General features: G+C 41.3%; 1 protein-coding gene across 1 annotated transcript; it reads left to right on the top strand.

Moving 5' to 3' along the window:
* The first annotated feature begins 5,768 nt into the window (after positions 1–5,768).
* LOC136441806 (arylamine N-acetyltransferase, pineal gland isozyme NAT-10-like) lies at positions 5,769–13,237 on the top strand. The gene is made up of 4 exons (XM_066438313.1): positions 5,769–5,994; positions 6,904–7,224; positions 11,615–11,727; positions 12,323–13,237. Exons 1-4 carry the CDS (start codon positions 5,876–5,878, stop codon positions 12,622–12,624), a joined length of 855 nt encoding a protein of 284 aa, XP_066294410.1. The 5' UTR covers positions 5,769–5,875; the 3' UTR covers positions 12,625–13,237.
* Positions 13,238–13,301: the final 64 nt, after the last annotated feature.

A 13,301-nucleotide genomic window follows, 5' to 3' on the forward strand; every position in this document is an offset into this window, starting at 1 on the left:
AGGCCAGTCCCAAATAAGTAACTGGGTTATATGGGTTATACAGTGTTGACATGTGTGGCAATTCAACCTAATATTTCTATTGAGAAACATAATGTTAGATTTTACAAAGACTGCCTCGCGCACCACCTTTGCCGATGGCTGGGAATATTAATATTTTAGAGTACATAGCGACAGTCACATAGTGGTACCGTAGAATAAGTTTCCAGAAAAATAAGAACATGGTCAAAATAATATGGAAATTAAAAGATTCGCTCGTTTCGACAGTACATTTTGTATTTTGAGGGGTCGGTATAACTTTATTAACGATTAGCTAAATATGCAATAAGCAAATGCGTTCTCCAAGCAATTATTCATATAAACCAACTCCTAGCGCATTGTTTGCATCCAATATCAGCTTTGTAGCTCTTGGCTAAAGGTGGGGCCCAAAACAGTTTAGATACATCAAGGAGGTTCTTAAAGTTTTCTGTCTCTTGCCAGTCCATCAAAGTCAATCAACGTGGCAGCTGAATATCTGTCAAAAGATTAATTGTATTTCACACCCTCTCTCAGAGTCGTTTTGTGTAATTATCTTTAATTATGCATAGAGTGCAGACAGAAACGTCCTGATGGGCGAACAGAATGGGCCAGGTCATTGTACAAAATACTAGTATGGCTGAAATAGATGTTTGCTAAACAAGGACAGTGCTGCCTGAACATTCTTTCGTTAGGCGAAGAAGAAGGGATTTTACAATGAAAGTGAGTTGTGGGGCAGTGCTCCTAGACATACGTTATGCATTCAGCCGGCAGGTGTCTCCACAAGTCCCCTTTTATGTAAAGGAGAGCGAATGATACTCAACACGATTCTACCCCGCGAGACGAAAGATGAATGTGTAGCACTAGTAGCCTGGAATCCAAACCTATTATAGCTCCAAAGTCTCTCTCCGCAAATACTATTTGCGGAGAGAGACTCGGGAGCTATGATAGGTTTGGATTCCAGGCTATAGTACTAGTAAGTGTCTGGCATAAATGTGCACCTAGAGTTACAAAAGCATACACGCTGTTCCACATATATAGTAGCGCTATGACTTTTCTGTACACACTAACATGGTCACAACAAGATTAGCCCTAAGAGAGAATTTTCGGGCAGCTTTGTCTTGATTAACCCTTCAAATCAAGCAAGCGACATCGACGAATAAGAGTTGTCTGAAAGTGGCAAAATAAAACAAAACATGGCTTTTCCGCTAGTTTGGTTTTAGTATGGGCTTTATACATCGGTTAGTGTTGTTGCACTCTGTGGGGACAAGAGTTAACACTATAGGTCAAGAATACACTTTGCGATTAGAAACTACATTGTACCTCCTTTTATTATGTTGACGAAAGACTGATTTGAATTTAGGATTGCAGTTATGAGATTGCCACAATAAAAGTTTTCAACAAATGTTCAAGGTCAATCGTTGCCATCATAAATTGACCCCTCTCAACAAAGTAAACCTAACAGATTCTTACTAGTATTTCCAAGGAGGTTTCATATAAAACCTCCTTGGTATTTCTTGTGATTTCAAACCTACATTCTCCTGGTTTCTCCTACACTCCCCTGGTTTCTGCTATATTCTCCTGCTTTCAGATGCTATATTCTCCTGCTTTCTACTATATTTTCCTGGTTTCTCCTACATTCCTCTGCTTTCTCCTACATTCTCCTGCTTTCGCCTACATTCTCCTGCCTTCTCCGATATTCTCCTGCTCTTTTCCTGCTTTCTCCTATATTCTCCTGCTTTCTGCCATATTCTCCTGCTTTCTGCTATATTCTCCTGTTTTCTGATATATTCTCCTGCTATCTACTACATTCTCCTGCTTACTCCTATATTCTCCTGGTTTCTCCTACATTCTCCTGCATTCTCCTATATTCTCCTGCTTTCTCCTGGTTTCTCCTGCTTTCTCCTATATTCTCCTGCGTTCTCCCATATTCTCCTACATTCTCCTGGTTTCTCCTACATTCTCCTGCTTTCTGCTATATTCTCCTGCTTTCTGCTATATTCTCCTGCTTTCTGCTATATTCTCCTGCTTTCTGCTATATTCTCCTGCTTTCTCCTACATTCTCCTGCTTCCTGCTATATTCTCCTTCTTTCTGCTATATTCTCCTGCTTTCTGCTATATCCTCCTGCTTTCTGCTATATCCTCCTGCTTTCTCCTACATTCTCCTGCTTTCTCCTACATTCTCCTGCTTTCTCCTACTTTCTTCTGCTTTCTCCTATATTCTCCTGTGTTCTCCTAAATTCTCCTGCTTTCTCCTACATTCTCCTGCTTTCTCCTGCTTTCTCCTGCTTTCTCCGATATTCTCCTGCTTTCTATTATATTCTCCTGTGTTCTCCTATATTCTCCTGCTTTCTCCTACATTCTCCTGCTTTCTCCTATATTCTCCTGCTTTCTCCTACATTCTCCTGCTTTCTCCTTCATTCTCCTGCTTTCTGCTATATTCTCCTGCTTTCTCCTACATTCTCCTGCTTTCTCTTACATTCTCCTGCTTTCTCCTACATTCTCAGGCTTTCTCCTACATTCTCCTGCTTTCTGCTATATTCTCCTGCTTTCTCCTACATTCTCCTGCTTTCCGCTATATTCTCCTGCTTTCTCCTACGTTCTCCTGCTTTCTTCTACATTCTCCTGCTTACTCCTGTATTCTCCTGCTTTCTGCTATATTATCCTGCTTTCTCCTACATTCTCCTGCTTTCTGCTATATTCTCCTGGTTTCCCCTTCATTCTCCTGCTTTCTCTTACAATCTCCTGCTTTCTCCTACATTCTCCTGCTTTCTCCTACATTCTCCTGCTTTCTGCTATAGTCTCCTGGTTTCCCCTTCATTCTCCTGCTTTCTCCTACAATCTCCTGCTTTCTTCTACATTCTCCTGCTTTCTCCTACATTCTCCTGCTTTCTCCTACATTCTCCTGCTTTCTGCTGTATTCTCCTGCTTTCTCCTACATTCTCCTGCTTTCTGCTATATTCTCTTGGTTTCTCCTTCATTCTCCTGCTTTCTACTACATTCTCCTGCTTTCTCCTACATTCTCCTGCTTTCTCCTACATTCTCCTGCTTTCTCCTATATTCTCCTGCGTTCCCTATATTCTCCTGCTTTCTCCTACATTCTCCTGCTTTCTCCTACATTCTCCTGCTTTATGCTATATTCTCCTGGTTTCTCCTTCATTCTCCTGCTTTCTCCTACAATCTCCTGCTTTCTCCTACATTCTCCTGCGTTCTCCTATATTCTCCTGCTTTCTCCTACATTCTCCTGCTTTCTGCTATATTCTCCTGCTTTCTGCTGTATTCTCCTGCTTTCTCCTACATTCTCCTACTTTCTCCTACATTCTCCTGCTTTCTCCTACATTCTCCTGCTTTCTCCTATATTCTCCTGCGTTCTCCTATATTTTCCTGCTTTCTCCTACATTCTCCTGCTTTCTGCTATATTCTCCTGCTTTCTGCTATATTCTCCTGGTTTCTCCTTTATTCTCCGGCTTTCTCCTACATTCTCCTGCTTTCTCCTGGATTCTCCTGCTTTCTCCTACATTCTCCTGCTTTCTCCTATATTCTCCTGCGTTCTCCTATATTCTCCTGCTTTCTCCTACATTCTCCTGCTTTCTGCTATATTCTCCTGGTTTCTTCTTTATTCTCCTGCTTTCTCCTACATTCTCCTGCTTTCTCCTATATTCTCCTGCTTTCTCCTACATTCTCCTGCTTTCCGCTATATTCTCCTGCTTTCTCCTACGTTCTCCTGCTTTCTTCTACATTCTCCTGCTTACTCCTGTATTCTCCTGCTTTCTGCTATATTATCCTGCTTTCTCCTACATTCTCCTGCTTTCTGCTATATTCTCCTGGTTTCCCCTTCATTCTCCTGCTTTCTCTTACAATCTCCTGCTTTCTCCTACATTCTCCTGCTTTCTCCTACATTCTCCTGCTTTCTGCTATAGTCTCCTGGTTTCCCCTTCATTCTCCTTCATTCTCCTACTATCTCCTGCTTTCTTCTACATTCTCCTGCTTTCTCCTACATTCTCCTGCTTTCTCCTACATTCTCCTGCTTTCTGCTGTATTCTCCTGCTTTCTCCTACATTCTCCTGCTTTCTACTACATTCTCCTGCTTTCTCCTACATTCTCCTGCTTTCTCCTACATTCTCCTGCTTTCTCCTATATTCTCCTGCGTTCCCTATATTCTCCTGCTTTCTCCTACATTCTCCTGCTTTCTCCTACATTCTCCTGCTTTATGCTATATTCTCCTGGTTTCTCCTTCATTCTCCTGCTTTCTCCTACAATCTCCTGCTTTCTCCTACATTCTCCTGCGTTCTCCTACATTCTCCTGCGTTCTCCTATATTCTCCTGCTTTCTGCTATATTCTCCTGCTTTCTCCTACATTCTCCTGCTTTCTGCTATATTCTCCTGGTTTCCCCTTCATTCTCCTGCTTTCTCCTACATTCTCCTACTTTCTCCTACATTCTCCTGCTTTCTCCTACATTCTCCTGCTTTCTCCTATATTCTCCTGCGTTCTCCTATATTTTCCTGCTTTCTCCTACATTCTCCTGCTTTCTGCTATATTCTCCTGCTTTCTGCTTTATTCTCCTGCTTTATCCTACATTCTCCTGCTTTCTCCTACATTCTCCTGCTTTCTGCTGTATTCTCCTGGTTTCTCCTTCATTCTCCTGCTTTCTCCTACAATCTCCTGCTTTCTTCTACATTCTCCTGCTTTCTCTACATTCTCCTGCTTTCTCCTACATTCTCCTGCTTTCCACTCTATTTTCCTGCTTTCTCCTACATTCTCCTGCTTTCTGCTATATTCTCCTGGTTTCTCCTTCATTCTCCGGCTTTCTCCTACATTCTCCTGCTTTCTCCTAGATTCTCCTGCTTTCTCCTACATTCTCCTGCTTTCTCCTATATTCTCCTGCGTTCTCCTATATTCTCCTGCTTTCTCCTACATTCTCCTGCTTTCTGCTATATTCTCCTGCTTTCTGCTGTATTCTCCTGCTTTCTCCTACATTCTCCTGGTTTCTGCTATATTCTCCTGCTTTTTGCTTTATTCTCCTGCTTTCTCCTACATTCTCCTGCTTTCTCCTACATTCTCCTGCTTTCTGCTATATTCTCCTGGTTTCTCCTTCATTCTCCTGCTTTCTCCTACAATCTCTTGCTTTCTCCTATATTCTCCTGTGTTCTCATATATTCTCCTGCTTTCTCCTACATTCTCCTGCTTTCTGCTATATTCTCCTGGTTTCTCCTTCATTCTCCTGCTTTCTCTTACATTCTCCTGCTTTCTCCTACAATCTCTTGCTTTCTCCTATATTCTCCTGCGTTCTCCTATATTCTCCTGCTTTCTCCTACATTCTCCTGCTTTCTGCTATATTCTCCTGCTTTCTGCTTTATTCTCCTGCTTTCTCCTACATTCTCCTGCTTTCTCCTACATTCTCCTGCTTTCTGCTATATTCTCCTGGTTTCTCCTTCATTCTCCTGCTTTCTCCTACAATCTCTTGCTTTCTCCTATATTCTCCTGTGTTCTCATATATTCTCCTGCTTTCTCCTACATTCTCCTGCTTTCTGCTATATTCTCCTGGTTTCTCCTTCATTCTCCTGCTTTCTCCTATATTCTCCTGTGCTCTCCTCTATTGTCCTATATCCTCCTTTCTTCTTTGTTTCTGCTTCTTTCTTTAGCATGGAGCGTTATCTATTTCTTATAAAGGGACTGACATTTGCATAACATTAAGCATACTCGGGACACATTTCATTAGCATACTCGGGACAAAGTAAATGAAGCCGTTACCCGGAAGAGCCGGTCGATGTGGCATTTGTCCGGTTCGCGACCTATCGTCCTATTCCAGTGACCCACTGACATCGCAGTTCCCCTCCATATCCGATCATAACTGAAGACATCATGGACGTCAGGCAGTACCTGTCACGTAAAGGTTACCATGGCGACACCAGCCCCACCCTGGATAACCTTCGCGCCATCCACCAGGCACACATGCTGACAGTTCCTTTCGAGAACCTCAGGTACAAACGAGGAACAGCATGTCTTTCAGATTGAATCGTGCCTGGTCTGCATAATGAGCTGTAAATACTAAAAACTTCCAAGACCCCATACCTTTGCCAATGATGTTGAACCTTTAGTGAACTGACGTATTGTAAAGGTTTCTCTTTGATTATGCAAATAAGGTCCTCATTTGCATAAATTATATCAGTTGTAATCTAGGAGGTTAAATCTGTTTTTACCCTCCTTGCTTCTTCGGAATGAGGCCCTGATTTGCTTGATTTGTGTTTAATAATGTTCACCTTCCAAATGCCATAAGTATGCCACTAGCCTGTGTTTACAAAATCAGGCTCTCGCTGGCTGGGGTTGATGTCGGCATTTGGGCGGAGCTCAAATTGGTTAATTATATGCGTGAACCCTGACCCGCGAGTCACGTGATTCCGTCAGTCTAGTTCGTCGATAGAACGTTTTGAGCTCTACAGGAAAGAATCGCTGATTCCTCTGTTCATTGAGTGAGAGTGCAGATAATTGACCCCCTTTTAGAGGACGGTTACCGTCGGGCCGGTCTCTAGGAGCGCGATTTAGTTTGCTCCAACACTCACACACACACACGCACGCACACACGAAAAACAAACCTTCATGGCAAAGGTAATAAAAAGTAAGCGAGTCAAACTCAAAGCGTAACGCCTTTTGAGAGCTACTAGTAGTGCTAGTGCAATGCACCCCGCCGAGGTTCGCGTTCAGCGAAGCACACCGAGTCGCCCCTACTGTTCTCAATAAGTATGTCTATTTTTTCGGGCAGAGGTTTGACACCTGGGGCTAGCCCTTGGAACTCCTATTGTCTCAAATGTTCTATCGTTTCTACTTCTAAGTTATACTGACCCCATGTTACAAATGTTAAAAGATTTGTTGTCTTCTCTATATTTTTACAGCATCCACTGTGGAGAAGAGATTATACTTGATCTTCAGCTTCTCTACAACAAGATCGTGCTGAAGGGACGAGGCGGGTTCTGTTATGAGAATAACGGTCTGTTTTCATGGCTACTCGGTCAGCTCGGTTTCAACCTCAAAACCGTGTCAGCGCAGGTGATGAACAACACAGGGGAATTCACGCCAGAGATGGCACACCTTATCAACGTGGTGAGCATAGATGGAGACCGCTGGGTTGCGGATGTGGGGTACGGTTGTGCCTTCCGTACACCCATCCGTCTGGCACCGGACCATGAGCACCCTGACGTCACCGGTACATACAGGTAACGATACTGGTGTTAGTGGTGTAGCTTAACTTAGCTTCAGGCTAACTAGTGTACCTAACCTGTAGTAACTGTGCCACTTCTTCATGAGCACAAGAACTATCTAACATTTGAAGATCATAGAATAAAGGATGATAAACTTTTAAAGATCATAGTATGTCCAGAGCACAAGATATGAAAAGCAGAGGCTCTGATGCAGTACCACAATGAGACACCAGGTGGTCCATAATCGAAATTCAACGGTCCTTTTTTGGCCGACACCTATCAACATTTTTTTTTTTTTCAAATGATTTTAATTTCAACATGGTACATAATTTCGCCAGGATACATAATTCCACCAGGGTAAATAATTCCGTCCGGGTACATAGTTCGATCAGGGTACATATTTCCACCTGGGTACATAGCATCGGGTACATAATTCCATCGGGGCACATAATTCCGTCAGGATACATAATTCCATCAGGGAAGCTTAACATTGTATAGTGAACACAAATGCAGAAAAGGTAGGAACACATCATCCCTCATTAGTTGTCTAGGATTATCTTTACATTTTAACCAGGAGACATAGATCGAGTACTTTGCTATTGTTAATAAGCTAGCGCAGCATTCTTTGGATCCTAACAAGACTTCATCCTGAGTAATGCTAATTCTACACCAGAAGTTTCTTAATCTACTGCATTGTAAAAACATATGTTCATAATTTTCGATCTTTTCACATATATCACAGGTAGGGCTGTAAATGTTACCAGACAAATCTCTTACTTTCCATTTGTTGAGCAGGTACTTACAAGGTAGTATTCCATGTAATAATTTAAAGTTAAATTCTCGCAACTTATTATGTTTGATCGTACAAGTCTGGCATTTCCATATCGCTCTCCAGTCCAGATTAGGGATTGTAAAATCCCAATATGCCTGGGAGGTAGGTGTTACAGGGTTATGAAATACAGAATTTGAATACAAGTATCTGCTAGTAAAAGTGTCAGCTATTTTACGCTGCCCATTAAACCAGAGTGAGTTGCTTTCAAGGAATTGGCTTCCATTATCTTCTTCAGTAAGCCATCTCCGCCCTGTTGCCAATTTAACACAGGTGAACTCACAAAGCCAGTTATTCCTGATGGTGAGTCTCTCGAGCAACGACACAGGCGTTATATAGTCTGAAGCACAGCATATATCTCTTACAAATATAATACCACTATCTATCCAGTGTCTATAGTAGAGTGTTTTGTTGTTCAACATAAAATTTTCGTTACACCAAATTATTTCGTTACGTACATGGGCAAAATCTGTCTTTCCTCCTCCCAAATCATGCCAAGACAATACTACATCCCTGTAGAAAGGGGGAAGGGTTAACAGAGAAGGTGCATCTGCTTTTCGTTTGAAATTAAGTCGAAAGACCAGAAAGTCTTTGCCAAGCTTGTCAATAAAGTGTAAAGGTATTTGTCGCCATCTACAAATTCTGCTGGGATCCTTTGGAGTTTTAATTATCCTTCGGACCCAAGCAGCTTGTAGACTCTTGCATTTTGTATTTATATCCAGCATCTTTAACCCTCCATCCTTGTACTCTGAATACAATGTTTTTCTCTTTATCTTGTCCGGTTTTCCATTCCACAGGAAACGGAAACAGGTCCTTTCAATTCTTTTTAATACCCATGGAGGGGTGGATATAGAAGACATCTTATAAACGATCTGAGATATTCCTAAAGACTTAATAATCAATATTTTGCCATATAAGGTAAGTCTCCTTCTCTGCCATACCCGAAATAAGTTTTCCATTTTTTCAAGGGATTCTTCCCAGTTCAGAGATTCACAATTTTTCTCTTCACGACTGTAGTATAGACCTAGAGATTTAATGGGTGTTTCTGGCCAATTTATTCCACATGGCTTATCAATTCTACAAGAATAAGAACCTATCCATGTGGCTTCACATTTTCCAACATTCAGTTTTAGCCCAGCCACAAGACAGAAGTCCTTTACGGTCTTTAACGCAATTCTGATGGCTTCTTCATTAGCGAGGAACAGAGTAGTGTCGTCGGCCACCTGGCTAATCTTAATCTCTTCACTCTCTACTTTAATGCCTTTAATTGTATCTGTTTGCCGAATCTTAGCTGCAAGGGTTTCAACAACAAGATTAAATAACATGGCAGATAAGGGACATCCCTGTCTGATTCCTCGTTGTAATTTGAAATAAGCGGATTTCCATCCTGCATTGATGATGCAACTTTCGATGTCAGTGTACATAGTTTTAACTAATGAAATGAAAGTAGGTCCAAAACCAAACTTATCTAAAGTCCTTAGCATGAAGTTCCAGCTCACCGAGTCGAAAGCTTTCTCAAAATCGAGCCAGACGACTGCAGCCGGTAAATTATAATAGTTACAGTAATAAATAACATCTTGTAGTAATCTAACGTTTTGTCCAATAAACCTGGTCTTAATGTAGGCGGTTTGGTCTTCTGAAATCAGTTTTGGGAGAAAACTCTGCAGTCGTTTTGATAATACCATAGCTAATATTTTATAATCAGTGTTTAGCAAACTTATTGGCCTCCAATTAGATAAGTCGGTCTTGTCACCCTTTTTGTAAATGAGTTTCAATAGGGCCCTCTTTTGGGTCACAGAAAGACATTTATTATCTATCGCTTCTGTCAAGGATTCGAAGACCAAGTCCCCTATTTCACTCCAGAATTTTAGATAAAATTCAGCCGGTAGCCCATCAGTACCTGGCGTTTTATTTTGGTTCAAAGATTTCAAAGCTAAAAAACATTCATTTTTTGTTATAGGTTCATCTAACAGGATCCTTTCGTCATCCGAAAGCGAGGGCACATCAACTGACCCGAGAAAAGTGTTGATTTGTTCGTCAGATGCAGAATTATCACTATCGCAACAATACAGTTTCTTATAAAAGTTAACTTCCAAGTCTAGAATTTTAAAGGGATTTGTTTCTTCACCTGTTGCATGTTTTAATTTAGTAATTGTATTATGTTTCGAACGGGAGTTTTCGAGACTCAAAAAGTATTTGTTAGATTTTTCTCCCTTCTCCACCCATTCGGCCCTGGCTCTAACTTGAGCCCCTTTTGCTTTATATTCGTATATTTTCTCTAGCTTTGATTTAATTTCTGTATATTCATTCAAAGTTTCATCGTTCAGTGTCTCATCTAAATCTAATTGGCACTCTAGCTCTTGGAGTCTCATTTCAAGTTCTTTGTGTTCTGTGTTGATATTACTTGCTTTAATCCTGGAGTATTTATCCGGAGAACTCTTTAATCTTTATTTTGCACATCTCCCAAGCTAGTTGTTTTGATTGACAGTAATCACTAAGTTCTTCAGTAACAGAACGTACTGTAGATTTCACACCTGTGGCATAATTCTCATCCATCAGGTGCGAGGTGTTCAGGCGCCAAGACCCAGGCCCTCTAGAGCAGTCAGTTATTTGCACCTTCAAAAATATAGCAAGATGATCTGTTCTGATAGATGTTCTGATATCACAACTTATAATGTTGGTTGATAGCGACTTGTTGATAAGCCAGAAATCAATTCTACTGGATACTGGGTCTGGGTTTTTTCGCCTCCAGGTGAATTGCCGCACCTGTGGGTGGCGTTCCCTCCAAATATCTACAAGTGCTAGACTTTTCTTGAAACTATTTAATGCCTTCGTATTTTCACCTGAGCTCCGCGCCAGGGGGTGCTTGCTTATCCTATCAATGGCAGTGTCGTTTACCATATTAAAGTCACCGCCAGCAATCAGATTATCAACATTATTGTCGTTAATCCAATTCCGTAAGACACCTATCAACATACCAGATGTAATAAATATATATCCATAGCTTCTCGAGTTATGGTGTCCGAAAACAAACAAATTAAATATATCCAACCGCAAACACACACAGCCACCACCCTCGTAAACCATGACCGCCTATCGCTCGACGTTACATCGCGAGCGTAAGCGGCCCTGGTGAAAAGACCCTACACATATGGTTATGACGACGTCACCTGCTTCCCCTCATCGGAAGCAGCGCGCAAAGAACGCTGGGAAGCTATCAACCAATCAGGTTACGTGTTACATTGTTGCTTTGGTTACCCAAAACAAATGGCAGCCGATAGTTTTGCTCATTAATTATTCATGAGCAAGTGTCGGCGAGGTCCCAGAACCATATGCGTAGGGTCTTTTTACCAGGGCCGCTTACGCTCGCGATGTAACGTCGAGCGATAGGCGGTCTTGGTTTACGAGGGTGTCAGCCACAAACGGAACCGAAAACATAACCTTCTTGGCGAATGTGAAAAGGTTTAAATGTATTGCAAAATGTCGCGCGCTCGACAAAAACATTTGATTTGACCAGTAGATAAAACTTTCCCTTCCACGTAAACTACATGAATGTACTTTGTTTTCGTCCCTAAGGCTTAAACAAGAGGGCGATACGTGGTTCCTTCAAAGAAAGAGCAAAGCCAAGCTGGATGTCGACAACTACGAAGCGACTCCTGACGGAATTCATAAGGACGACATTAAGAGAGGTACTTAGAACTTGCTGGTTTTGAGTTGCGCTCGGCCATCAGCAAAGTAAGAATTAGTGCTCACCCCCTAGAAGTAGAGAGAGGACGACATAAGAAGAATTTGTAAATAATGTACGTCCAAAGCGGTGGAAGACGAAGCACATTTTATTTCCAGTTGTCCAGTTAACCATGACGAAAGAGCCGAATTGTTTAAATCATTTGTAGCTCTTGGGAAAATGACAGCGAAGAGACTGGTATTCGACCGGTTTCGACTTTATTGTCTTTTTCAAGAATCGAATTGTTTAAAGTTACCACGAAATACCCCTACTTTTACACATTCTCGCATAGACGAAAAGCTTCTTTTCTCTTGAAATCACAGAACCCACAAATTCTAGAAAAATTGGGACTTTTCGTCCTCCGTTGCTTAAAAAAAAAAGAAGTCAAACCCAGCTTGTCTAGATATAGCCAACAGTCGCATTTAGTATTAGTAGCCTATTGTTACAACAAAGTCAGTCACAGTTCACTGACACAACACTGTATGTTTTTGTTTTTCCCCTATGTTTCTACCATGTACTTGCAATTAATGAAATTGCAACAAAACTTCTTATTAATGTAGAATCTGGCGAGTGGGTAGTGCTGTACAAGTTCACTTTGCAAGAACACAAGCTGCAAGACTTCTCCGAGATGTGCTCCTGGGCACAGCGGGAGAGTCCTTTCTTCACCGGACGACCATTTTGCGTGCTCCACTTGGCGGATGGTCTCATCACCTACATGGGAAGGAAGCTCATAACAACACGATACTACGAAACCCACCTTACCAAGACAACCACAGTTCTGGATAGTGATGATGCTATTCTGGCGATTCTATGGGACATGTTCAGAATCAAACTGGAAAACCATCTTATGGTAAAAGAGTGAACAGTAAAATTGTCAAACCAGACAAATGCACAAAATGGTCTCAAAGTTGTATGTTAAGGACACTCGTTATCCTTTCGAAGATAACTTTTCTACAAGTCCGTATATAGAACAATGATATCGCAATGAAGTCGTCATGCAATGTACTATCATTGTTTAACTATGTTAAGAGAAGAACAAAAGGAATTTACTCTAAAGATAATCGTGAAAATACATTGGGTTTCTTTATACTTTCTTTTCCTAGTGTATAAAATGCCATCTTGTCCTTGGTACTGAAGCTCTATCAAATTCGAGATAACACATAACTGTCTGTTGATCGTGTAGAAATACAAACACAAGTGCACATGATTACATATTAGATATGTTTAAAAACTTATCAATAACAAATTATGAAAGCTACGAAACCCCAGTGCGATACATTCCAGAGCAGATTTGCGAAAACGTCAGTCTCTGGAAATAAACTGTAAAGGATTGCGTGGTATCAAATAATATTGCTCAGGAATTGCGGCGGAACCCAACGGAGACAATTTCTAAGGTGTGTGCGTATTTGTGTCCTGTTAACGTTCATACGATTTATTACGTGTGCTGAAATACATGTATGTGTAAACAAAGTTAATAGCTGCATAATTTTTGTCTTTTTTCTTTGTGTCAATGGTTCTGACTAAACCGCCCCCCACCTC

The sequence above is a fragment of the Branchiostoma lanceolatum genome, chromosome 1, assembly GCF_035083965.1.
Source record: "Branchiostoma lanceolatum isolate klBraLanc5 chromosome 1, klBraLanc5.hap2, whole genome shotgun sequence".
Lineage (NCBI taxonomy): Eukaryota > Metazoa > Chordata > Leptocardii > Amphioxiformes > Branchiostomatidae > Branchiostoma > Branchiostoma lanceolatum.